The sequence below is a fragment of the Zootoca vivipara genome, chromosome 11 (genome assembly GCF_963506605.1).
Source record: "Zootoca vivipara chromosome 11, rZooViv1.1, whole genome shotgun sequence".
NCBI lineage: Eukaryota > Metazoa > Chordata > Lepidosauria > Squamata > Lacertidae > Zootoca > Zootoca vivipara.
This window is the reverse complement of record NC_083286.1, coordinates 33359197-33387024: the sequence shown is the minus strand read 5'-3', so window position 1 is coordinate 33387024 and position 27828 is coordinate 33359197. Positions and strand designations below refer to the sequence as shown.

The 27828-nt window shown below is 40.3% G+C and overlaps 1 protein-coding gene across 4 annotated transcripts; it reads left to right on the top strand.

The window, feature by feature from the left end:
• Positions 1 to 530: 530 nt before the first annotated feature.
• On the top strand, positions 531 to 27828 carry ZFYVE16 (zinc finger FYVE-type containing 16). 4 transcript variants are annotated; one of them, XM_035099890.2, is made up of 18 exons: positions 531 to 702; positions 2922 to 3027; positions 3441 to 5599; positions 8450 to 8546; positions 9403 to 9504; positions 10962 to 11083; positions 11450 to 11831; positions 12572 to 12688; positions 13930 to 14085; positions 15127 to 15351; positions 17836 to 17918; positions 20143 to 20247; positions 21049 to 21199; positions 21413 to 21493; positions 22228 to 22390; positions 23607 to 23712; positions 25067 to 25228; positions 25483 to 27828. In XM_035099890.2, the coding sequence occupies exons 2-18, from the start codon at positions 2958 to 2960 to the stop codon at positions 25645 to 25647; spliced, it is 4446 nt and encodes a 1481-aa protein (XP_034955781.2). In that variant the 5' UTR covers positions 531 to 702; positions 2922 to 2957; the 3' UTR covers positions 25648 to 27828. The 4 variants fall into 4 exon arrangements, with proteins under 4 accessions (XP_034955781.2, XP_060136202.1, XP_034955780.2 ...); XM_060280219.1 differs by having other exon boundaries at positions 2908 to 3027; positions 3378 to 5599; positions 25483 to 27827; XM_035099889.2 differs by having other exon boundaries at positions 3378 to 5599; positions 25483 to 27826.

The following is a 27828-nucleotide window of genomic DNA, read 5'->3' as shown; positions in this document are numbered from 1 at the left end:
AGTTCGAAAGCACGTCAAAATGCAAGTAGATAAATAGGAACCGCTACAGCGGGAAGGTAAACGGCGTTTCCATGTGCTGCTCTGGTTTGCCAGAAGCGGCTTTGTCATGCTGGCCACATGACCTGGAAGCTATACGCCGGCTCCCTCGGCCAATAATGCGAGATGAGCGCGCAACCCCAGAGTCGGTCACGACTGGACCTAATGGTCAGGGGTCCCTTTACCTTTTTATTCAAACGTTATGTAAAAACCAAGCGTCCTCTTCCCTTCTCCTTTTTCGGTGCAACTTTACCTCCCAAGCAGAGGAAATGCAAGCGGCTACTCCCTCAATCAGGATGATCCTGATTGAGGGGATGCCTAACCACCACTTTTGACGCACCGATCCGCCGCCCGGGTCTGGGGAATCACCCGAACCTTTTGACTTGACCTCCGAAGCGCGAAGGAGGAGGAGGGAAGAAAAACAGCCTAGCAACTGCGCAAGCGCACTTGGCTCCATCCCGGAGATTGGTAGCCGAAGACTTGAGGGAAGGCGGAGAGGGGGAGAGAGAAGCAGAGCGCGAGGTCGGCGCATGCGCACGTAGACCTGAAGAAGAAGAAGAAAGAGGAGACCCCCCTTTCTCGGGGAAAGGCAAAAAAAAAAAGTCTGCACAAAAGTCCCGCCGCGCTTCGCGGGGCTCGTATTAAGCTGGCGGGAGCGCCCATGAGGTGAGCGGTGTGTGTGTGTAGGGGGGGTGTTGTTGCTTCCTGGTGTGGGGGCGTGTCTGCTCCGGGTTTCGGCCTCAAGAGAGGGTCCGGCGCCCAATTTTTTTTTTTGTCCCTCAGATGTGGGGGCGCCTGTGGTGTAAAGGCCTCCATTTCTCTCAGGTATTCTGTGACGAGGGACACTGTTTGGGTTCCGGTGTGGACGAGGCATCTCTTCAAGTAATGCTCTGGCTGCTCGCCACCCCACACATTTCCCCCTCTCCCCGTTTAGGGGTCGGTGGAGGGCAGGAGCGAGGGGGGCTGAAGCGGTGGGTAGGAAAGACCCGCCTGCTCTACTATCTTATAAAGGGAAGGACCGGCACCCCGGGGTGTCCTGCCTTCCCTGGGGCGAGCGAGTTGGTTCCTCTCTCCTCCTGCAAACCTCCCACCCCCTTCCTTGCTTGACATCTTCACGATTTGTTGCCTCTCAAAAGAGTTTCAGGCTCCAGTTTCCGTCTGGCGCCTGGAGAGATCGGAAACCTCAACATCAAACACCCCACCCCCATGCTTTCTCCCCCGCCCCGGTCTTGGTTGGAATAATCCCGTGCGATTATAATAAATCTCCAGAAGTTTTGTCCGCCCCGGTGTGCTTTTTATGGTTTGTGGAGCCATTGTAGTAAACAAAACGGCGCAGGAGGTTGAAACTGGCTCAAGGTTGAAATGCCAATATAATGCAATAGAATTCGCATGTGTGTGTTTCTTTCCCCGCTGCTATATCTGAAGGAAGATAATCATGTGAGAAGTCAAGCTGATATGACGACACCATAGCGAGCGAGGGTGGGTTTGTTGCACCAAAATCTGTGTTTTTCCGTGTGCAGGGACGTTCTCAGAGCACAAGCAAGTGAAGCTCCTGGGTGTCTCCCTAGCTTGTCTGTGCACTTAAAGAGTTAGGAACGTTTTCTTCCCAGTTCAAAAATGATTTGACTTCTTGCAACTAAGTCTATACAAGCTGCAGCATTTTTACCCCATGCTTTAAGTTTAGCTGACATGAGATCAGCAACAAGACAGAAATATTTAGATCGGGTCAGCAAACTTTTTCAGCAGGGGGCCGGTCCACTGTCCCTCAGGCCTTGTGGGGGGCCGGACTATATTTTGAAAAAAAATATGAACGAATTCCTGTGCCCCACAAATAACCCAGAGATGCATTTTAAATAAAAGGATACATTCTACTCATGTAAAAACACCAGGCAGGCCCCACGAATAACCCAGGGATGCATTTTAAATAAAAGGACACATTCTACTCATGTAAAAACATGCTGATTCCCGGACTGTCCACGGGCCGGATTTAGAAGGTGATTGGGCCTCATCTGGCCCCCGGGCCTTAGTTTGGGAACCCCTGATTTAGAATGTTAATGATCTTTATGTGCTGTATACTTGGCAGTTTTGTCATAGGTTGCTTTAGGATTAGCTATCTTATCAAGAATTTCAAAGTGCTTACCAGGTACTTGGTTTGCAAGTCATGGTTTGTCTTATGATTTTGAGTGATCAAATTGACAGTGTTGGTCCACAGCTTGTTTTTCATTACTGTTCATGTCTTAATGAACCATCTTAAAAGACTTTTTTGGGTTAGATACTGACTAATTATGTTATCAGGCTGAGCTCTTTTGGCCTTCCCTCAATGTTTGTAGCATCGGGGTTCAGGAAGCCAAGTGTGTCTTTCCTGGCCAGCTCATTCTCCTCCTGTTGTAGAAGGCTGCTGAGTGCTTCTCATGAAACATCATGTGACATTGCCGTTGCACACATGACACACACCTAGTCTTAGGCACAAGCTGGCACCTTTGCTTGGGATTGTGACTTTATGCAAGTTTTTAATGTGGGTAGTCAGATACACCATGGTTAAGGAAGAGTGCTCAGTTCACCTATAATGCCAAGCCATAGTTAAAACAAGTTTATAAGCAAAAAAAACCCTATGGCTTCAGATAATAGTTTGTTAGCAGTAAAAGCAAACCAAAACATAGTTAAGCTGTTGGACTCGCACAACTCTAAGCCACAGTTTAATTAATCATCGGTTTAATCAGGCCTTGACTTCTTCTTTTTCAGCAGCCTAATTTGATAGAAGCATACAACTTTTTAGTGTTGCTATTTCAAAGAATTGTTAGTCAGAAATTTCTTACAATCTACTACAAATTGTTCAAGATCTACCGGTAGACCTGCCCTTGCTTAATTCAGTGTATTCTACATAGGCGCAAGAGGAGAATCTTACCAGATTCAGCCTTAGAATGGACAGTTACTTCAAAGCAGCAGTCTCAGACTTGGACAAGCTACTTGATGAATTTGAGCAGAATGCAGGTTAGTTTTTACTTCATGCTTCTATTTTGTGTGAGAGAACAGCATGCTTAAAGTGGATTATAATGAAGGACACCTCCAGTGTATATGGTGCTTTCCAGGGCCTCATTCACCTTATTACTGTGTTCCTGCTCCCAAGGAGGTTACAATCTAAAACAGACAATGGGGAGGCATGGGGAGACAAAGGACAGGAATAATGTGGGCAAAAAATAGCCTTTTATTAATATTTGTTTTTGATGCCATAGGAATGAGTGAGCTTGTGTTTGTATCTGTATGTGTGTGTGAGAAAGAGAGGGGGGGAGAGAGGGTGTGTGTGTGTAATGAATTTCTAACAATTTTTATTTTAATTTCAGATGAACTTGAAAACAACAAAATTGTAAATCCACATGATTCCAAATCTCACTTTCTTTCTTCAGAATTAGGTTACCAGCAACCAAAATTCCTGGGACCAAATGTGCAAGAAAATATTGGTAGTTGTACCACATCAACTGAGCTCTCATTGTCTAGTCAGACTACAAATGTAGCAAACTTTGAACTGAACACTGAACAGAATGAGAAAAATGTCACTGGGTTAGATCTTCTGTCTATGGTGGATGGTGGTTCTTCAGATAAAAATCAATCTTCTTGCCTTGGGCGATGTAGCATACCCATCTGTGATCTTATCAGTGACACAGGTAATTTGAGCCATGTGAAAAGTAATTTGGAGTGCATTCAAAAGTTGCAACCAGGTGACTTTCAGACCAATACAAACTCTCTTACTGGTTTTGATTTATCATTGGTAACAGCCACTGCTTGTAACTTGTCTGTTAATTATAGTGTGGGTTCTGGCACACATCAACAGACTGATGAAGATACAGCACTGTATAATAAGGAAGATAGCACAACTGAAAAACAGAGCCAAGTGGCACTAAAGACAGACAGCCTTTCTGAAGCAAGTGAAGTGGAATCTTGTGGGGCTCAAGAAAAGACGGAAACTTTGGATAACAATGAAGTAGTTGATCAGATAGAACAAACTACAGGCCTGGAGAGGATATCAGCTTTAATATCCCAACTAACGCCAACTGTACAAAGTTCCAAAGATGAGCTAATGTGTGAAAAACTGCCTTGTGAGTTGTTAGTAGATGAAAATAGTGCAGAAAGTGAAACGATACATGGAGAAAGTGGCAAGCAAGCTATTTCAAAAGAAGATAAGATTGAATCTGAAGCCTCTAACCTGCCAAAGACACGTGGGTTGAATAACACCAGCTTAATATTGCCTAAAGAAGAGACTTTATGTGCCTCCTCACTTCAAATTGATAATACGTTGGTATTGGATAAAACACCCACCCCTGAGGAAAATATCTCTAGTGCAGAAGAGAAAACCAATGCAACTGCAAAGATAGTTTCAACATCGGAGGCCTCTGAAGATGTACAGACTTCATTGTCCTGTCTTCCACTTGCTGTTTCTATATGTGGATCACTAGTTTCAACTGATGACACAAGTGGAAAAACTGCTCAGAGTGAAGCAGCAGATGTCATTAGTGATGTAACTGTGCACACAGAAAAATATAACAATGGCCTTCCTAAAGAAGAATTGTTTAACAGAATAGAAGCTTCTGAACAAGATGGAAATCTAAACAAACCCATCCAGTGCTGCCTAGAGAAGCCTTTCTTTACAGATAGCGAGAATGTGGGTTTTGACAACATTACTAGTAAATGTGATCTTTTCCAATACCAAGATTCTGCTGCTACTTCTAGTAGTTCTTTGGTTACTGAAACATGCAGCAATGTTTTGCCCACTGACATTGGTGATAGAGCTTCAATTGATCTAGCTATAGAAGAAGACATTATTGGAAGTGATATGCTAATTAGTGATGCTGAACTTGATGCCTTCTTAACTGAGCATTGTTCTGAAGTGATCCATTCAAAGCCTCTGGAAGAAGATACTGATGATGGACTGTCGGAATCTGATGTGATTTATGATAACTTAATAGATGCTAACAAACTGAATGTCAGAAGTGATAGATTACAAGTAGAAACGGAATTTAAGAAGAGGGAAGCTTCCGTTGATAACAATTGTATAGTTTCCAATTCTGAACCTAGATTGGGGATTCTGGGGGGGAAAGGAACACGGCAGGTTCAACAAGAGACTTCAGATCACATAAGTGAAACTGCAAATGAAATTTCAGACCTCGCAAGCAGCCAACAGATGGTGCACAGTGGAGGTGCAAGGCCAAAACAGTTGCAAAACTTTTCACCAAAATCCAAACTCTCTTCTGAGCTTAGTAGTCCAAATAAACTTGAGAGTGAGCCCCAAGTGATAAATTCCACAATCTCAAATACCTCTCTCTCAGATACTAAAATCAGTTCTGATTCAAACTTCAGATTTAATAATGGTGACACACAAAGCTGCTTGGAAAACAAAGGTAGTGTCTCACCTGTGATCTCAGAACCTGTTCAAGTAGTAGAACAAGCTGTAGTCCCAGGGGACAAGCAGCCATCCTGGGTTCCTGATTCAGAAGCACCAAACTGCATGAATTGTCAAGCCAAGTTCACATTTACAAAAAGAAGACACCATTGCCGTGCTTGTGGGAAAGTAAGTAATCTAAACCCATTTTAAAATATCTATCATAGTCCATATGTCTCCTCATCATAGAAGTTAGGAAGAAGTATTTATCCTTCTATTTCTTAAGGTTAGCGTTTGCTTTTATTAACACCATTCCCACCCTCCCCCAAAGCTGGCTTAGTTGGGATGGAAACAGGCAGTATTAAGTGTTATCAGCCTAAAGTTTTACTGATTGAAAATGCAGTCAAACAGGCTTCAGATCCTGGTAACTGAACAAATAATATATATCGTGGATTCTGGAAGGAAAGAAAGACACAATCTGTATTCTAGATAAAATAAAAAAATTCCTTCAGTAGCACCTTAAAGACCAACTAAGTTTATATTTTGGTATGAGCTTTCGTGTGCATGCACACTTCTTATGTATTCTAGATAATCATTAAGTTTTGCACACAATCTTCAGTTTGCTAGTAAAAGTGGGAAATGTTGATCAAAAGCAGGATATAAATGTCCCAGTACTTGCTACCCAGTGCAGTATTGAAAATCCAGCCTGTGCTGGGGAGAGAAAAAGCTATGTTATCTGAGCACAGCTTGCCCTGCCATATATTAAAAGCTAAATGCGGAGGGAGACCATAGATTGGTGAAAACATAAGAAGATCCCTGCTGGATCAGGCCAAGTGCCCCATCTAGTCCAACACACTGTTCTCACAGTGGCCAACCAGTGGTCTGGTATCCAAGATTCTGTAGGATTTCAAGACTTCTGTCTCTTATGACTTCTGTCTCTTATGTAATCTTTGACCACCACCTCCAGTACTCCCTTCAATATCCTTCCTATAAAGTTTGCATCCAGAAATGAGTGTCTCATTGGTTGTTTTCATTCCACCAAGTTTCTGTTATACCCAGTATATCTGTCCTCTCAAACCAAGCACAGTTTCTCTCCCAACATTATCTGTGGCACTTGCATTTTAGTCTGTGTTCCTTTGTGCTCTCTGAATTGCTGTTAGGTGCCCCTACACTCTTGATCCCTAGTTCTATACTCCTCCATTTAAATGATCACAAACCTTTTCACCTTCATCCTGGGGGAAAGTTGGTTCCGAACCTGACCCTCCTTGGCTCCTGTCAGTTTCACCCCACAATCAGTTTGAAAACTGTTCTTGATTTTAACAGCTTGGTTGCATCCTGGTTAAGTGGAGCCCGTCCAGGTTTGATTTGTCCCAAAAGTTCCCTACTGTTTAACAAATCCAAACCCCTCCTCCTGACACTACTGTCTCATTCATGCATTGAGATTACACACAACGGTGCCTGTCTAGCTGCCCCTGTGTGTGGCACAGGTATTCTTTCAGACAAAACTACTTTGAAGTTCCTGGCTTTCAGCATTCTACCTACCAACTTCAATTTTGCTTCCAGGACCTGTCAACTACATTTCCCTATGTCATTGGTGCTAGCATGCAGCATTACTGCTGACCCCTCCCCAGCACTATATAGCAAGCTGACTAGATGACAATGACTGCTCTCCACATCAAAAGGGGGGCGCCCTGGGGACGCCCTTTGTGTGCCTGCATGCAGCACCCCCCCCCCAATCCTACATGACTCCTGGCAGAGCGCTCCTGGACCATCTCCCCAAGTTGCGAACCTTGAGGTTCCCACCAAACCTCAGTTCAAATAACCAATCGCAACTGGGGAGGCGGAGCCAGGGGAGCGGACCAAGTAAGAGTAGGGCCAAGTAAGAGTAGGGTTCACTCTTTAAGCATAAAAGGGGGTGGAGCCTACCTGGGAGCTCTCAGTCTGCTCCATGCTTCCTGCATGCAATTCTCCCTATTGTCTGCATGCCCATCACAGACTCAGCTATGTTCTTAATGATTACATCACCCAGATCCAAAATCATTCTCACCCCAGCCCTCCAGGATGAGTGTCCTCAGCACAAGAAAACTTCTTAAAAAGTAATCCCCATTCATTCTTGGCCTGGCTTTTGAAAGTTGGATGAAAATGGAGCTGAGCTTTCAAAATGAAGTGTGACCAAGCCCATTGAATGACTTTCTCAGAGTTAGGAAATCCTATATTCTGACTACAGATGTATGAAATGCGGTGTAGTATTTGATAATGATTAGGCACTATGAACTTGCTCAAGGCAATTCATTATCTTTGAAAATATATTAGGAAGTTGAACCTAGGCAGATTTTAGGTAACTTGTTCATAGTACAGTACAGCATTCCTCTTGGTGCACTACAGTGATTCAAAATTCTTCACAGATCAGAATAAGGCAACTCATGCTTCAGTTTTTGTTTGTTTCTCCTATATTTTTCACACACACACGCACCCAGAAATAAATCAATTTTATTAGCAGTAATTGTGTGAGTTGGGCATAAATAGATTCTAGGTTTGTTGATTTTTTTTTAAAAAAAACCTTTTCTCCACTAGATGTCAGTATTGTACTATAGAGTTAATTTATTGTGATCTATGTTGCAAAAACTGCACTTTGGAAAACAGGTACAGTACTAAAACTGCAAAATAAGATTGTTCATATAGTTTTAATTCCCCCACCTGTTTGTGTCTTGTCTAACTACCGTAGTAATACAGTGGTACCTCCATTTGCGCACGGGATCCATTCCAGTGCTCCAATTGGATCCTGAGGTGTGCGTATCCGGAGGCGCTGCTTCTGCACATGTGCGCGGCGTGGTTTAGCGCTTCTGCACATGCGTGTGGCTCTTAGAGCACTTCTGCACATGCTCGCGTGGCGAAACCCAGAAAAATACTTCCGGGTTTGCCGTGCACGTATCCTGAAGGATATGTAACCGGAGGTGAACGTAAGTAGAGGTACCACTGTATATTATTTTAACTATTTTTTAGATTCATAATATTAATTTAGCTGCCGTTCTAATCTAGGTTTTTTGTACAGCCTGTTGTAATCGGAAATGCAAACTTCAGTATCTGGATAAAGAAGCAAGAGTCTGCATAAGCTGCTATGAGTCCATTAACAAAGGTAAAAATGATTTAAGAGAATTAGGAGAAAGAGACTCCTAACTCCTGAGTATTGAAACAGTCTTCCCAATATGAACAATATTTCTATTATAAATTGTGCTCATAAACATTTGTAATACATCTGGACACTGCATGGGATGGATTTAACAGGAGTTGCATTCATATGTTATATTTAGAAACTTTTTAAAGAAATAATTTTTAAGAGTGATTAATATATTGGTCATACAGCCTCTTAGAACATAAGAATAATTATACTTGATGAGGCAGTTATCTATCTGGTTTGGTATTCTGACAATGGTCAACCAGGTGTCCTATGGAATTTCCCAAGGGGGAAATTCTGTTGCTTTTGTCTGGCTGCTGATAGTTGGAGAGAGAATGTGTCCATATACTTTTCTTTCCTTCTCTGTCCCCCCCCCCCAACCTCATACATTGCTGATACTGATGTCCTTGACTTTGCTTTCTATAGCAGTTTGCCACTGTATTGACTAGTCTGCATAGGTCTCATTCATGTGCTCTGTAGGCCTTATTGGAATGATCTATGCAATTTAACATGTTGGGCTGTACACATAGAGACCTCCCTATGTAAATATTTGAGTATAAGACACCAACATCAAGAAGGGTAGTTTGATACAAATAAATTCCTATGTGTGGTGAGGAAATAACCTATATAGAACTACTGGCTGTGCTTTTTCAAATCCAGTTTTTGTTATAGTCCTAGTTAAAATGAAACTGGGTGTGATCCTGAACTCACCTTGGGGTACCTCTCAGTACCCCTCAAGCCTGTGTGTGAGAAAAAGGGAGAAAGGAGAAATATCCTACATTTGTGACATTTAAACTTTTTAAATTTTGTTTGTTAGCACAGGCACTAGAAAGGATGATGAGCCCAACAGGTCTTGTGCCCAATTCTGGTACCTCTGAATATTCAACTGTTTCACCTCTGCAGGAAGCGCAGACAACCGGTACACCTAATTTTCCTTCTGTTTCATTACCCACGTCTGTATTTAAACAGCCAAATGGTGATGGTAACCTGAAGGACTAAATTTACTATCGGGGCCTCTCTAGACAATTATAGGATAGCACAACAAACTTGCAGGTGTTCACTTGTGTGGGATACGCATACTCTTGGTTTGGTTTTCATTTTCTCAACACTCAAACCATGATATGTTTGGGGCTGAGGGGCAGGAAGCAGGAAATGAAATTTCTTTATAGCAGTGTTGCTGCAATTTGGAGTGAAGTCAGCGAAGTGGTGACTAATATTGTAGATAAAGAGTGACCCATGCTATGTTTTAACCTGAACTTGCAGAGGAGAGAATTTTTATTTTGAGACAAAAATGTCAATAAACCCCTTGTTGGATTATCTCACATCTTTAACACAATGTCTCCAGACTTTGCCTTGAGACATAAGCTGGAAAAGGTGAAGAGAGCTCCTCTAGGCTAGTCTTGAGATAAGTCTTCCATGCAAGTCTCTTTATTTGCACACCTGTGTACATCTTTCTCTAGATAGTTTTGTGCATCAATAGTTAAATTTACTAACTGCAGAAACCTCATGTCTTGGTATATTTGTGTTGAGATGTACAACTATTCATCTGATCTTTTCTTCTTCTTCCTCCTCCTCTTCTTCTTCTTCATAATAATAACCAGAATAAAATGAAACCTAGAAGACACAAAGATCTCACTCAACCCACCTCACTAAAAATAAGCAAGGAAGATGCCACATATATACCTAATACCTTCCAAATTAAGTGTCACTTGCCTGGGTAAAAATAAACCTTCCTTCTTGCTAGCTAAAGTAGATAAAGGTGGTGCCAGGCATGCCTCTCTGGGGAGATGATTCCACAAGCAGGTAACCATCACTGAAACAGCCAGTACTTGTGTTCCTCCACTACACGTCTCCCTTGGAGTGGACATATGGAGAAGGACTTCAGATGGCAATTGCAGAGTCTGGCTTGCTTCATGTGGGGAGAGGCAGTCCTTGAGATACTGGGTGAAAACCAGCATCTTGAATTGAGCCCATAAACTAATTGGTAGCCAATGCAGTCATGGTAGCATTGGTTTTATATGTTCAGACTGTCTCATGGAAGGCACTTTGTGCTACTGAGGCCACTTGAGCCTCGCCTCAAGTGACAGTAATGGATCCAGAAGTACCCACAAGCTACACACCTCCTTCAGAGTGTACCCCTACCCAGAACAGGCCAGTTCCCATCCAACTGGTCTAGAAAACTGCCTGGATAAACTTTCAGTTTATTGACTTTCATTCAGTCTCCTTTCCATTATCGAGGAACGCTATGCGTTGTAGTAACACTTCTAAGTGGACTGCTATTGTGGGCAGGGCAAGGCTTTTTTGGAAGTGTTAGGTGGTTTTGTTTTAGAAAAAAATAAGTAAAGGATCCTCATTAATTTCTCCTCCTCCTTTTAGGGTTGTGCCCTAAAGAACAGAAAAGAGTTTGGTTTGCAGATGGTATTTTGCCTAATGGGGAAGTTGCTGACACAACAAAATTGTCATCTGGAGTCAGAAGATCCCCACAGGAACCATATCCTGTAAGCCACAATTTATCATAAATTGCTACTATGTGTTCTTAAAAATAAGAAGCGGACATTTTCCATCCTGGTTTCTGCATATTAGAATTCCCTTCCCTCTGCCCTATATGAAGTATCATCCGTCAATTGCTTCAAATGTCTTGTAAGAAGAATGCACCCTGTTATTACTGAATTCCTGTTTTATTATACTATTTTACTGATTTTCAAGATGATTCCCTGTTTCATAACACTTTTATTGTGATGTTTTATTGCTAAATGGCTATGTAACAATGCTTTTTTCATTTTTTTCTGTTTGAAATGCTTGTACAGATTTCACACTGTTGAATTAAGTGGATTTTAGATCTAATTGAATAACGTTTTTCATAGGTTGGAAGTTCAACAAATGACACTGTCTGTGCAACTGATATCAAACCAAAGGATGAAATGCATATTGCTGGACAAACTGAGAACTTCAGTTCTCCTACTTCTTTTGATCCAGAAGAAGATATCCTGTCCCCCGTAGGACAACCTGAGTTGTCATGTAATTCTGACTGTCCGATTCCTGCTATTGCTGAATTCCCCACTATTGTTGAACCAGTAAAGCATCTTGTTCCTGCCACAACTAATGAAGCTAGTGATGTAACTGCTAGTCCATTAGATTACAGGATGCTTTGTGGTATTGAAAACTGTGTTAGCAAGGAGATCAGCCTTATTCCTGAGGATAATGGGTTGCCTCCTCTTCTGCTTGCAAGAGGAGAAAAGGGAGAAGGTGAGTTTCCTCTGCCCAAGTAGAGTTTTTCTGGGAAACGTGTAAAAATGGGAATGTTTCTCAGTGTAATGTGCTACATTGCATTGATTTTGCAGTTCAGAAGTGTATAATGATATTGGGAATCATAAGATAAATCATTTAAAAGGTAAATGCATAACATTGAAATTAAAATATAAAGAAATAATATTGTCCTTATTGGCACATAATACTAAGCCAGATCATGGCTTAGTGAGAATGAGGAAAAGGTGGAGCTTTCTGGAGAGGAGATTGTAGCTGCTTTGCTGCTCTGTTGTTCCGCTGTTGTGCTGAGCTAAATCATGGTTTTAGCTTAGCATGTCATCAGAACCGGGGCTTGTTGCTTAGCTCTTCAGACAAATCACGAACTATAAAACATGGGACAAACTTTAGTCTGCAGCTCGTTTTACTGGAGAAAGCTAAGCCACAAGCCCAGACTAGGACAAACCATGGCTTCTCACAGCACAGCTGCAGGATGAATGGGGAGAAACAGAGAATCTGCAATCTCTTATTTGAGAGCTTGCATGGCTGCTTGTTTACAGTAAGCCGTTGTCTGTCTTGGCATTGTGTGCTGACGGTGCCATCAAATCCAAATATGCTCACATCTACTGCTGGACTGTTTTTCTGATTAAAGTGTTGTATTTTGCAATGAGAAATTGCTTTCCTCCTGCTCACTGTAAGAAAATATCCTCTATTGGACAAATAATGTTCTAAATTTTATTTAGAATCCTTAATAGAAGAACATCCTTCTCATAAGCAAGTCACTTTACTACTTGAAGAACCTAATCCACTAACATTCATCCTGAATGCAAATCTTCTTGTGAATGTCAAGATACTGCCTTGTAAGTAGTATACAAAGAAAATGGCATGTAAATGTGTTTGTTTGCTGCTATAAAATATGAACCAATCTGTAGGCTTTAATCTTTAGTTTTACTTGAGGTTTTTCTCCCTTTACCCTTGCCTTCTACCTTTTAAAGGAAATATGTATCACAAACCTCTTTCTTTTTTTCTTTTTTATGGGGGCATGACCTCTGGACATATTTTATTGTCCTGAAATGAATAACACTTGCACAGGGGCATCTCATGTATAATTCTGAAGTGTTCTAGGCATTATTGGTAGGAATACATTGAATTGGTAGTGATACATTGAATTAAACAAATATTGGTTGAAGTTGGAGTATACTACCTTTCAAATTCTTCATTAGGCTGAAGTAAGATTCTTAGGTGTATAGAAAGTCAGATGATGTCCAATAATGAATTACAATGTTCCCTATAATCCCTTAATTCTTAATTATCACATCAATAAAAGGTATCACCTTTTAAATTTTTAAAAATCTTATAAAAGTCAAGTAAATAGTGCAATAAAGATGGTGCTATACAACTGTCATACTCAGAAAAGACCCATTGAAATAAATGGAAATAGTTTAGTGAGTTTACACTTCCCTAACATTAAATATAGCCTTTACTTCCTAACGTTAATGTCTTAGTTTGTTGTTGTTTAGTCGTGTTCGACTCTTCGTAACCCCATGGACCATAGCACGCCAGGCACTCCTGTCTTCCACTGCCTCCCGCAGTTTGGTCAAACTCATGTTCATAGCTTCGAGAACACTGTCCAACCATCTCATCCTCTGTCGTCCCCTTCTCCTAGTGCCCTCCATCTTTCCCAACATCAGGGTCTTTTCCAGGGAGTCTTCTCTTCTCATGAGGAGGCCAAAGTATTGGAGCCTCAGCTTCGGGATCTGTCCTTCCAATGAGCACTCAGGGCTGATTTCTTTCAGAATGGATAGGTTTGATCTTGCAGTCCATGGGACTCTCAAGAGTCTCCTCCAGCACCATAATTCAAAAGCATCAATTCTTCAGCGATCAGCCTTCTTTATGGTCCAGCTCTCACTTCCATACATCACTACTGGGAAAACCATAGTTTTAACTATACGAACCTTTGTAGGCAAGGTGATGTCTCTGCTTTTTAAGATGCTGTCTAGGTTTGTCTTAGTTACTATGCAGAAATATATATGTATTTAATATCCTGCATTTAACAATAAAATATTCTACTGCTTAATTTTATTTTATTTTTCTCAATAAGATTCTTCAGAAAGGTGCTGGTACTTCTCAACTAATGGACTGCATGGTTTGGGGCAGGCAGAAATTATTATACTGTTACCTTGTTTGCCAAATGAAGATGATGTTCCTGAAGAAATATTCAAATTATTTATTAATATATATAAGGATGCCACGAAAGGTATGAAACTTTGCTATAATTTGAAAGCAGTACATACTTCATGAAATACTTCCTTTTCAGTACAGTCGTATTTTGGTTCTTGAATTTAATCCATTTGAGGAGTCCTTTCGACTCCTGAAATGTTTCGAAAACCGAAGCGTGGCTTCTGATTGGCTGTAGGAGCTTCCTGCAGCCAATCGGAAGCTGCGTCGGACGTTTTGGCTTCCAAAAAACATTCACAAACCAGAACACTCACTTCTGGATTTGTGATGTTCGGAAGCCGATTTGTTTGACAATTAAGGCGTTTGACTACCACTGTATTCATCTTAATGGTGTTATATTGTTCAAATAATAAGAACTGACTCAATGTTCTTTGCTGGGCTGCTCAAAAAATGACAGGCATTTCAGGGAAATTTTCCACCCTTAGTTGCTGATCTCATGTTGGGGAGTCTCTTTTCCCCCTCTCTATTTCCATTAATAATCCATTTCTGTTGCAGCCCCTGACAGCTGTTCAGGATGGTCCCCTAATTCTCATGAATGACTTGTTCAGATGTGTTATGTCATGGTGCTATAGGTGGTGGGGGCAGTAGTGTCAGGAATCCAAGCACAATCATGCTTATCGGGATTCACCATATGGTCCTTATAATAAGAAATTGATATTATTATTACCCACCTTTCACCATAATATTAATTACAGTCAAAATAACACAGGGTGAGTCCTGAAAATATGTATCTCGGGTGTCAAAGGCTAGGGTAAAGACATGTGACTCCAGCACACGACAGAAACTATATAATGAAGATGGCAGGCACATCTCGGGATGGAATTCCTCAACTGAGGAACAGCCATTGAGAGTGCCCCCTCCCAGGCCACCACCATCCCAGATTTCCGAGGCTGATGGAACTACAAAGAGCTCCCCTTCTGCTGATTTTAACGCCGTATGAAAGGAGGTGGCCAGAGTCATTTATCTTATTTTTTCCTAGAAGCTAGGATTATATCCATGGCTGCATGCATCAGGAGTGTGCTTTTATGATGATTTTGACTATATGTATTCTTTTAACCAGGAAAATTCATAGGAAATTTGGAAAATATTACTTTCACTGAAGGCTTTCTTGGAAGCAAGGAGAATGGTGGATTCCTATTTATTACACCAACTTTTCAGAAACTGGATGATCTTGTACTACCCAAAAATCCTTTTTTATGTGGTATTCTTATTCAGAAGCAAGAGGTGCCATGGGCAAAAGTGTTTCCAATTCGCTTAATGTTGAGATTAGGAGCAGAATATGGAGGTGAGTTTCATTCACATATTATTTCATATACTTAGATCAGTACTTTCATCTGATCCATTGTGTATTAACATCGTCTTTGACCTCAATGTGGTTGCAATTGTCAGTTTCATTTATTCGTCCTCTTATGGGTCTTTTTGGTAGCACATTTCAATATTATATGAGTAAAGATGTAAAGCAGGGGTCCCCAAACTACGGCCCCCGGGCCGGATGCGGCCCAATCGGCCTTCCAATCCGGCCCGCGACGACGCCCGCTGCCGCCGCCCGCTCTCACAGCGCGCGGCGCAGCGACGATCTAAAAAATCGGCAAAAAATCGCCGAAAATCCTTTGTGCGCATGCGTACGGGCCTCTCCCGACCCGGAAGAGGTCATTTCTGGTGCACTTCCGGGTCGGGGGAGGCCCATACGCATGCGCACAAGCGATTTTCGGCGATTTTTTTTCCGCCCGTGTGCGCATGCGCACGGGCGCGCACTCCCCCGCCCTCCGGCCCGCTGCGCGCGCACTCCCCTGCCCTCCGGCCCGCCGCACGGTAAGTCTGGGGACCCCTGATGTAAAGGCTATCCCGGGGGGGGGGGGGATTAAGAGGAAAATGCAAGGACTATTTTCCAGTGGAAAAACTGGAAATTTGAGGAACCACTGAAGAAACCTTATGAAGTACAGGAGTACAGGATCAGGTTTAAGGTGCTGGTTTTGACCTTTAAAGCCCTATGCGACTTGGGACCCTCGTACCTACGGGACCGCCTCTCCTGGTATGCCCCACGGAGGACCTTAAGGTCCACAAATAATAATATTCTGGAGATCCCGAGTCATAAGATGGCTAGATTGGCCTCTACTAGAGCCAGGGCCTTTTCAGTACTGGCCCCAACCTGGTGGAACGCTCTTTCCCAGGAGACCAGGGCCCTGCAGGATCTGTCATCTTTCCGCAGGGCCTGCAAGACAGAGCTGTTCCGCCTGGCCTTTGGGTTAGACTCAGCCTGACCCCTGTGTTTTCCTCCCTCATGGCTTGGATTTATGGCCTACTTGAAATGAGGCTGCACTTTAAATTTTAATACTGTATTTTAATCTGTATTTTAATTAATTGTTTTTATGTTTTATTGTAATTCTGTTGGTGTCAGCCGCCCTGAGCCCGGTTTTTGACTGGGGAGGGCGGGGTATAAATAAAAATTTATTATTATTATTATTATTATTATTATTATTATTATTATTATGAAATATTTTCTCTTTTGGAATGAATGAAGTGCTTTCCGCTCACTGAAAATGTGCGATATGAAAGTTTCTATGTAGTACAAATCTATAACATTGGTTAGTGATGACTGCTGTGTAATCCACAGACATACACAACACAATCTAAAATACACTTCTGCACCTAGAATGTGCTGCCATCTTCATAACAAGAATGTGCTGCTTGCCACCTCCCGGTGACTTTTGAATCTACTTCATAGATATTACATATAAATGTCCTGCATCTGCTATCTTGGTCATTCTATTATGTTCTTTGTTTTCTCTTTTGATATTTCTTCAGCTAATTCAGTACAGGATCTTATAGTTCTCTAAGAGAAGAGTATTAATGATATATGTCAGGGGTCAGCAAACCTTTTCAGCAGGGGGCCGGTCCACTGTCCCTCAGACCTTGTTGGGGGCCGGACTATATTTTGAAAAAAATATATGAACGAATTCCTATGCCCCACAAGTAACCCAGAGATGCATTTTAAATAAAAGGACACATTCTACTCATGTAAAAACACATTGATTTCCGGACTGTCTGCGGGCCGGATTGAGAAGGCGATTGGGCCGCATCCGGCCCCCGGGCCTTAGTTTGGAGACCCCTGATATATGTGATGTCAATTTCCATTTTAATGGGTTAAGTTTAAAAAGACATGCCAGAAAGATTGAGGCAATCTCTTTCTGAAACTAAAGAAATTCATTGCCAAGGCTTATAGTACAAATCTATATGCCCCTATTTATTATTTCTTTTACTAATTCTCTCCCGTCACCATTTTGCACTTCAGTTACATTTGGAAGTACATGTGAACTGCTGGGGGCAGTTATAGCTGTAAGCTTCATATATGAATCATTTATTTTTTAAATAGCATACTTTCCCTGCTCATAAATGCAACTTGGGAGTTCCACTGATCACCACCGCCGCATTGAGGGACTTGTCACATCCACCCCCGTCTTCATCTGTTTTGCAAACAATCCCAGGTAGAACACCTCCATGTTGTATTACAAACCAGTTTTGAAACTATCCTCAATTTCAAAATGGTTTGCTGTATAACATTAGAGGCTGCTGTTTGAAAACAAAAGACAAAACACCCATGAGTATATTGGACTACCTTTGCAGTGTTTTGGATCCCAGCAATTATATATATATAAATTATAAATACCTGTTCCAACAACCATAATGTGTCAACTTCTAAAGTGATTGGGTTGTTTAGAAATTATTCTGTTCTGCATGTTTCTTGCTTTTCCCCCTTTTCTCTTGCTAGTGTACCCAACTCCTTTGACAAGTATTAGACATAGGAAGTCATTGTTTGGAGAAATAGGACACACAGTCATGAATTTACTTGTTGTGAGTATATGCTTTGGCTTGTATTTCATTCTTGCCCTGTTGCTGATACTAAAATTGCATCGTCAGAAATGAAATCAAGATCTCTGTATTAATTAATGCTGCCTAAGTATCTGTTATGCGGATGGCGCTGTGGTCTAAACCACAGAGCCTAGGGCTTGCCGATAAGAAGGTCAGTGGTTTGAATCCCTGCGACGGGGTGAGCTCCCGTTGCTCAGTCCCTGCTCCTGCCAACCTAGCAGTTCGAAAGCACGAACTGCAAGTAGATAAACAGCGGGAAGGTAAACGGTGTTTCCGTGCGCTGCTCTGGTTCACCAGAAGCGGCTTAGTCATGCTGGCCACATGACCCGGAAGCTGTACGCCGGCTCCCTCAGCCAGTAAAGCGAGATGAGCGCCGCAACCTCAGAGTCGTCCGCGACTGGACCTAATGGTCAGGGGTCCTTTTACCTTTAAGTATCTGTTGAAAGTTAACTATAGGAAACTATCAGTAAGATAAATTTCAGAATCTAGAATTAGATGATACCTTTTTTAGAACAACCAAGATGTCAAAAAATAATGAGAAAATTATAATTCTCCCTAAGTTCATCAGGCTAAATGTTAAGTGAAGCAGTGGGGCAAGATTGGGAGAACTACAGCATTGTTATTAAAACTATAAAGTCTTCATTGGCTTAAGATGGAGTATTGGAAGATATAGCAGGCTTTTAACAGATTAAGCTCTTCTAGGCCACTAAGCTTTGCAGGTTTCAGGTTACACCTAAGAATGCTTGGATGAAGAAACATACAATGGTAGATTTTTCATTTTTGAAAATATAATCCAGCAGTTCACTAGGTCTGTCATTAGCCTTAATCAAAACAATCAAGTTCCTTGTTGTAGTGAACAGCAGTAAAGTTTAAAAAAGACCATTTGTATACTAGCTAACCACATTTTGGGTGGTTTGCTAGGTAAACAAACAAACAACAGTGAGGAGCTGAATTGAATAGATTTATTTGGTAGCCAAAGGAAATGTGCCTTCAAAGGATCAAATTCCTCCTTCAGATGGTCGTCTGTCAGTGTCAGCGAGATGAACAAGGCAAAACTGAAGTGTCACACACACACACACACACACACACACACACACACACACACACTTCTCCCACTTGGAGTTCTGGGTCCATGTTCCCATGACAAATGTGTATCAGGAACTATTGCAGAGGCAATTGTTAATCACATTTCCTGTCCATCACTTACCCCTTGTGTTTAGTTCCTCCTGTCACTGTTTTCAGTGGAAATGGGGTCTACTGGCTTGAGCTGTAAACAGAATGTGTCATTCTGCCCTATGAAAGTTACATGTTAATTAAATGTTGGAAGTATAACATAGAAGGGTATCTGGTGGCTTTATTCACACTTGGTGGGCATGTGAGTATTAATTATTCTGTAACTTTACAAAAAGTGTAATTTTATGCATCTGCCTAGTTGTATACAAGTTGTATACTGCACAACTTGTATACAAAAATACAGAATGGGTTAAAAAGGTAAAGGTCCCCCTGACCATTAGGTCCAGTCGTGACCGACTCTGGAGTTGCGGCGCTCATCTCGCATTATTGGTTGGCAGGAGCTGGGACTGAGCAACGGGAGCTCACCCCGTCGCGGGGATTCGAACCGCCAACCTTCTGATCAGCAAGCCCTAGGCTCAGTGGTTTAGACCACAGCGTCAGCTGACTATAATTAGAAGATAATATGTTCTCTAACTTTGTTTTCTCAAACTGGTTCAATTTACCTTGTGAGTGACTGGTTATTGTAATAAGTGAGTCAAAGAAGATAATAGTTCACATTTAATATATTTTTTGGTATACAGTGGAACCTTGACTTACATCCGCATCTTTTCGCGGATGTTACAAGTTGCGACTGTGGCAAACCCAGAAGTAAACGCCAGGTTTGCCATGATTCGCGCATGCACGGAAGTGGCCTCTATCATCTGCACGTGCGCACAAGCGGCTGCCGCCATCTACGCATGTGCAGAAGTTGCTGCCGCTGAATGCACAATGGCGCCTCTACTAGCGTTCGGTTTCACCCAGGGGACGGGCCTCCAGAATGGATTATAAGTAGAGGTTGTACTGTATATATTTTATAGAGAGCTTGGTACTAGATTTTGGGTAATTCTTTTTTATTCTACAGTCAGTAGTCATGAGACATACATACCGTTGAAAATTAAATGTATAAATTAATCAACTTTCTATTGCGTTGCAGGATCTTCGGAATTATCAATATACATTGCATACAATAGATAATTTATTTATTCATATGGAAATGGGTAGAAGCTACATTAAAATACCTCTGAGGAGATATAATGAGGTAAGAACAATTTGTCGTAAGGGCTGGTGCAGATGTAATCAAAAATTGGCAAAAATTTATATACAGACTACATAGTACCAGTGTGGCATCATGACTAATGTTGGATTTAACTACAGAGGACCAGGTTCAAATCTCCACTTAGCCATGAAGGTTGCTGAGTGATTTTGGGGTAGTAATTAAATCCTAACTATAATGCATTGCCATCTTTAGGGAAAGGGCAGGATAAAATAGAGTAAAGCATGTAAATGTTTTGTCCTGCGAAGTTATTAACATCTTAATATGTAAGAATTAGTTGTTTGAATAAGAAACGTTTGTAGGCCCTGTAATAGGATTTTATCCATTTACATGTGTTGTACTCTGGGTCCTAAACAATATTTTTCCAGGTTTTGTGAGGCTAAACTAATGTGCTCTATAGCCAAACTCACAGCCATTGTAGGAAAAGGGGCTTGTGGGTAGGACATTATACAAAGTATTAAAGTGGCAGCTTTGGCCTTCTGAAGCAGCTGTAGTGTGCTAAGGAGGAAGTGCTGAGTTTGAGAGAGATGCAGAATGGTCAGGGTTATGTGAAGGTCGGTAACATCAGAATCTCACTTCTAGCCTGATCCTATCCATGTAAGTTCTATGGTGTTCAACTGGACTTATTCTAGATATGTGTCTATACTTAGGGACATAGCTTAAGCCTTGGAGTTAAAAGCATCAGCAATTATTCATACTCTCTCTCTCTCTCTCTCTCTCTCTCTCTCTCTCTCCCACACACACACACACACACACACACACTTAATGACATTTCTGTAATTACAGGTGATGAAAGTCATAAATACTTCTAATGAGCATGTCATTAGCATTGGAGCCAGTTTTAGTCCTGAAGCAGATTCTCATTTAGTTTGTATACAGAATGATGATGGAGCCTATCAGACACAAGCAAACAGTGCTACTGGACAGCCTAGGAAAAGTAAGTGTCTTCCACGGTATTGTGTCCATTGGAGCATGTGGTCAGTTTTTTTGGCTGGTATGTGAGTGTCGCGGACTGGCTGGCCACTGTTTTTCTAGAACTTCATAAGTTGTGTGCATTTCTAGTATAACACAGAATGTAATACCTACTCAAATTATGTTTAAAATGCTTGTAAGTTTGTATGAGCAATTGACGTATATGATGTTTGTTTAGTTACAGGTGCAAGCTTTGTTGTGTTCAATGGAGCCCTAAAAACATCTTCTGGATTCCTTGCTAAATCTAGTATTGTTGAAGGTACGTGGTGTTTGTTTGTTTGTTGGTTGGTTGGTTGGTTGGTTGGTTGATTGTTTTTTTGCAGTCATGTCAGAGGTGAAGGAGGAGTCCCTGAGACAGAGATGTATCAGCATTGTACTCATGTTCCCAAGAGTGTTGTATGGCTAAGTTGTTTTTTGCAAAAGTTCTGTAGCTCCATTGTATTTCTCACTAAAGTTGCCCTTGTGAGTTTAGTATGCATGACAAAAAACCAGAGTCCTATGCAGCATATTCTATCCTCTGCACTTTTTTTTTCTCCAATTCCCCTCTTCTGCTGAAGTTGTGGGGGAATTGTTTGTGCCAGGTGTCATGCTGGAGCAGAGATGCAGTGAGGGCACAATAGTGAATTATAATCCTAAAAGGTACTCCCAAAGGTCTAGTCCAGGCCTCCTTTGGATGCAGAAAAGCCACTACTATAGCAGTCCAGCCTCCTTGAATTGGTGTGGGATACAGCTGAAGTGTGCTCCTTCCCTGTGCCACTCACAACTCTGCTCCTTTTTCAGCTGTTCCACAGGTGTTTCTTGGCCAGCAGAATGGCTCTGCTGAAACATGTTCTGCAAGTGTACTGTATCATTATTGTGGTCGTGTATTTGGTGTCCGACCATCAGCTGAATCTTATACCATGATGGATCTCAGGCACAGGATTTTGCCCATTGCTGTAATAAAATAATTTGGTTTTGTCATGTGTTTATTAAAGTAATTGTTTTTCTTTATAGATGGAATAATGGTTCAAATAACTCCAGAGATTATGGATGGCTTGCGTCAAGCTTTAAGGGAAAAAAAGGACTTTAGAATTACGTGTGGCAAAGTTGACTCTGGAGATCTGAGGGAATATGTAGAAATTTGTTGGGTAGAAAATGAAGAAAAAACAAATGTGAGGTATGATATTTTTACCAAAGTCAAAATGTGTGTTAATATTTTTCTGCAAAATGTCATCAGTTTTTTAAAAATAAAAGGTCTGGTATTGACAACTATTTGCATAATCCTCCTATATTGTATACAGAATTTTTTCCTAACATCTTTTGGCCATGCTTTATTAAAAAAATTAATTTATCTGAAGGTCTGTAGATTAGTCAGCCTCTCAGAGCTGCGTTATGAACATTTTAAATATTTTATGAATTTAGATACCGGTATTATGGACATTTATTCTTTTTTGTGGAAGCAAACATAAATAAGGTGGAAGAGAAATATAGAGAATGTTAAGCTGCACAATGAGACTGCATGTTTAGCAAAAGTGCTGTGTAGGAAATTTGGGTGATGACACAGTACTATTGCAACAGCCCTAGAACATGCACACATAACTGGTCATGTGCTGCAGATCAGAGGAACCATCCAGGAATCCAGTTTGAACAAGGTGAATTCAGTACAGTGGTACCTCGACCTACGAGTGCCTCGACTTCCGAAGGTTTTGACTTCTGAAGTCCGCAAACCCGGATGTATTTTCGCCGCATGCGCGTTCTGCGCAAAATCACACTTTGCACATGCACAAAATGGACGCTTTGACTTCCGAAGTTTTCGACTTCCGAAGAGCGCCGTGGAACGGATCGCCTTCGTAAGTCGAAGTACCACTGTATTTGACGTTTTTCACTTGCAACATTTTGTGGATTCAGAATTGGTGGTAAACAGTGACTTGAATTAAGTTTATTATTAAATATATTTCTATGTTGCCGCAGAAATGAAGTTCTCTAGGTAGCCTACGTAAAAAATTGTAAAAAGCCTGAAAGAATAAAAAAAGACAATTGCCTTTGCTCTTGTGTATTTGGATCCTTCTTGCAAGTTTTCCATAGGTATCTGGTTGGCCACTGTGGGAACAGGATACTGGACTAGATGGGCCTTTGGCCTGAACCAGCAGCCTCTTCTGAATTCAACATTCCACTCAGCTAGTGCTTAAGCAGCTGCTTGGATTTCAGACTTACATTTTTGGTCCATCCAATCTCAAATTCAGGATGGTTGACAGTAATAGATACAATTCTATATAATGTGACATGCTACATTAATTTCTATTTGGGCTGGCTTCCAGTAACACATTATGTAGGGAAAGAAACTAGCAGAGTCTGACTAGCGCAATTAATGCATTATTAACCTTGCTTCATAGAGTTACAAGCCCAATAGATGGGAAATCAATGGAAGGAGTTCCAAGTGAAAAAATTGTCCAAGAAGAATATTTTGAAATGGACAATAAACTTGTAAAGTGTACAGAAGTAAGTTAATGCTGCTGTTCTCAAAATAACAGATATTTGCTACAATATTAAATGAAGCTTTTGAAACATTGAAAAGGTATCTGGGTGTGAGAGATACAAAATTGCTGAATTCTTCACACTACATTTCCTTACCCCCAGTTCCCACCAGTGTTTCAAATGTTGGTTATTTCTTTACTTTCGAAAGCTGTAAGAATATTTATGAAACATTGCTCTCTTTCGTACTTAGTCCAGTTAAGTTACAGTTTATTTTCTGTATAAAATACCCTTATTAATCTTTATTAAAATAGTAATACATTAGTTTACTAATACATGAGATTTGTTATGTTTTTGCAGTTACTCAGGAAAGCACCAGATTATTACTTGGCCATGAGACATGGAAGTTGAAACTTTTTTCAGCCACTAGTATTTTGACTCATGAAAGGCAGCACACCTGCCTTTTCACGTTGTTCTGGAAGAACATATGCAAGGGATCCCCCAGGCTTGTCTCACCAGGCACGAAGAGATCATTTTGTAGTGATCTCTACCTACCTCATATGGAAGTGGATACCCAGGCAGGTTCTTCAGTATGATAGAGTATGTGGTGTATGTAAAGAAAGACCAACTGTTATTGGTATTGCTTTTCTTTATGGTTGTAAATCAGAAAATTTATTTTAAAAAAGAAAAAAGATTCTACCATAAAACAACAGCTGTTGGAAGGATATTTTATCCATGCACTCCTTCAGAGACATTTTTACTTGTCTATTCTCAGGTTTGAGTACTTAAGAAGTGAGTAGAGGTTGGGTCTGGGATATTTTTTTAAAAAAACACCACTCTAGAATCTTCCATCTGCATCCTACTTTGTAGGATAAGGATCACTTAGGTTCAGACATTGAATTCTTTTAGACTTATATTCCCTTTCAGCCCAATACTTTGGTTTATACTGGCTTTGCATCTACTCCATTGTTAGGCAAACTCTTGCTATTAGCAGCATAAATGTCTGGGTTAGGGAATGGGACAGATAAGTCTGGGAATTAGGGGTTGGGAGGAAGTACGACTGAGAGCTAACAGTTGGAAGTGGCCTTTTGGGAAAGGCATTTGTTTCTGCTTCCATATTTCAGAATGTTAACCTGCATTTTGAATACATTTTTCTTCTCCAATAGTTGGATGATTTCACACATTTTGTTTTGTTTTGTTTTGTTTTTTAAATTCCTGCATCTATCTTGTCCCTTTGCAAATTCTAGCGAACACCATTGATCCAACATGCCTATCATTGAATGTTATCACTGCTGCAGTAGTCATTTTAATTTTAGCAAGAAAAAGTCTACTATTTAGGGAAGAAATCACTATAGCTAACTGTTCTTTAATTACCTTTCAGGTGTTCTATCTCTTAAAGGCCAGTGACGTATTCAGTCATGCTCAACAATTTGCTAAAGAAATTGCATTGGCTTCTTGTATGGCCCTTCGCCAACATCTCAAAACCCTGAAAAGTCATGGAATGAACAAGATAGGCCTGAGAGTCTCCATGGATACCGATAGGGTAACTTTTTAAAAGCTGCAGCTATATATCCATATGTGTGATGCTCATATAGACATTTGGGAACACTGTATTGAATATGCCGTATATGAACTTGGGGGAAATGGAACAAAAGTGGTAAAAAATGTCTTCATGTAATTTAATATCAGTTCTTATATACATAACTCACCAGCATTCATTTGGATGAGATTTAAAACAGTCAAGTTCTTGCTGTACAAAAACACTTGTTGCCTCAACACGTTTTTATTTTATTTTAGGTGGAATACCAGGCAGGATCTGGAGGCAAGCTTCTACCCCAGCATTACCTAAATGATCTGGATAGTGCTTTGATCCCAGTGATTCATGGTGGGACATCAAATGCTACAAATCTACCAATGGAAATGGAATTAATATTTTTCATCACTGAATCTCTTTTAATATAACAGGCGTGTATGTTATACTGCAGTGGACTGAATTGCTAGCACTGACCAATACCAAAGCAGTTAGATGGATGGAATATTCAGGTTTTATTTTTTTTAAAAGCCAATGATTTAGTAACATATCTTTAATAACATTTTACCTTTTTAAAATGTGAGCATGTTCCTCCTTAATGTCAACATGAAATATCATTTTAAAAACTTGACCATTATCTAACGTTCTGAAAGTTTACACTTAATACAGCCCAGTAAAAGGCAAGAAAGGATTAAAACTAGCTTGTGCGTGCAAAATACTGAAGGATATCCATCTATCATTTACAGATGTTTTAGGTGGTTTTTTAAATTAGATGCAAGTCTGATAGGCTATTCTTAAATAGTTTTGGGTTTGTTTGTTTGTTTTGTTTGTTTGTTTTAAAAAAGATAAGTGTAAGTGAAACAAAACAGTTTCCAGCTCTTAGTAGTTGAGATTCAAGTATAAAAAGCTATTACTGAAAGTGTTTGGGAGATGTTTGAACAGATCAATATTACCTAGAAACACAGCATGTTTCTTACCATTGCGATAATTTTATAAGACTCTTGATTTTTTTTTAATGGTATGTTTTTGAAGTGTATAATGATGCACTTTTGCAAAATTTGACAGCTCTCATGGAATTACTTTTTGAATGGCTAACTTTGTTATATGTTTATAATGGATTTATTGAACACAAAAGATGAATACCCTTTATATTAAATACCTAATATTTTTTCTTCTATGCTCAGATGTACAGTTTCTTGGTTTTTCCAAGAATGAGTAAGAAGCCAGATGACCCTTAAAGTAGTCATCCTGTAGCAGTAAATCAGGCATGAAGCCTGTCTGTGCTCCATTCTCTGATTTTTGAGACATCTTGGTATCCCTGTTTATTTTCAGGGAGAACAATGTATTAAGTGTGAATTTTCACGAACGGTTTCCTGTATACAGTACTTATTTTTATACTGGGGTATTTGCATTAAATAAGCATTTATATATGAGGATAATTGATATTAGTACCTGAGAACTCTAAATACATTTTGATAATGCCTGCATAATGTTCCTGTTTGTTATGCACAGAAGTAAATTGTGTGTGCCTATGTGTCTGTTTGATTAAAGTATTAGACTGAATTTATTGCATTCTAATTGTATCTAGATGCCTTCTTACATTCACTGGGGTATATTTATGTTTTATCAAAATACAGCTTATAAACGAAAATGTTTGCCAGTTTATGTTACGGTGGCATAGGATTTTTGGAGACGTTGAGAAATTGCTGGCCATTAGACTATTATCATTGGACCTATGCACTCCTTTCTATTCAGAATTAAAATTCTGTGGACAAGCTAAAGTTTACAGTAACATTCATTACAATACCATATCTAGGTTCTTGTATCGGTGAACAGAGGAAGACAGCTGCAGCAAAGAATGCTAAGTGTTTCAAATATTGACCCATCATATGTAACCATGGCTTGTACAACATTGTATTGTGTAAAAGCAATTGTAACCCATTTTGTCATAATAGCTTTATGTTCTCTTGGAAATCGATCCTTTCAGTTTATAGATAACAAGTAGCGTTTTATAAACACTTGTTTTAGAACAATATTATTAGGCCTTATAAAATGTATAAATATTATTAAAATCTTCATGAATGAAGCTGACAAGTACTTAACAAATGACACAATAACATTTTAAAAGCCATGAAACATTGCTTAAAGGTCCCCTTCTTTCTGTTGCTTACTTAAATTGAACTTTATCGGTTCCCAAATCTATTTGAGGTTCCTCAGAGTAACCATGAAGATTTCTGCCTCTGTTTTAAAAGTGAACATGTTAAGCTTATTGACTTTGGTACATTCTGGCCATAAAAATTGTCTCTGGTCTTATTTATAGTATTACAGACCATGTACTTAAGATACAACTCGCTAAATAACCTGCTATAAGAAACCTGATTTTCAGTGTTCTTAAACGCACAGTAGAGAAATAAAGACTGGGATTCCAAGAACTCATGTGTGCCTAACTACTACTATGTATGTGTTTCTCAGACAATATTCTCATGCTACATAGCAAGTTGCTTAGAGGCAAATTGTGGGGGTTGAAAAAAAGACAAGTAAAAATACCGCTGAGAATGCCAGGTGCTTGGATATGCACGAAGTAGTTCTTTAGATAACCGCAAAATATGTGT

Excerpts from the sequence above, each read along its gene's own strand:
- ZFYVE16 (XM_060280219.1), top strand. The coding sequence starts at position 2,958 with ATGGACAGTTACTTCAAAGCAGCAGTCTCAGACTTGGACAAGCTACTT. Across the intron at positions 20,248-21,048 it reads CTCTGAGGAGATATAATGAG|GTGATGAAAGTCATAAATAC; the intron begins GTAAGAACAATT and ends CTGTAATTACAG. Across the intron at positions 21,200-21,412 it reads TACTGGACAGCCTAGGAAAA|TTACAGGTGCAAGCTTTGTT; the intron begins GTAAGTGTCTTC and ends ATGTTTGTTTAG.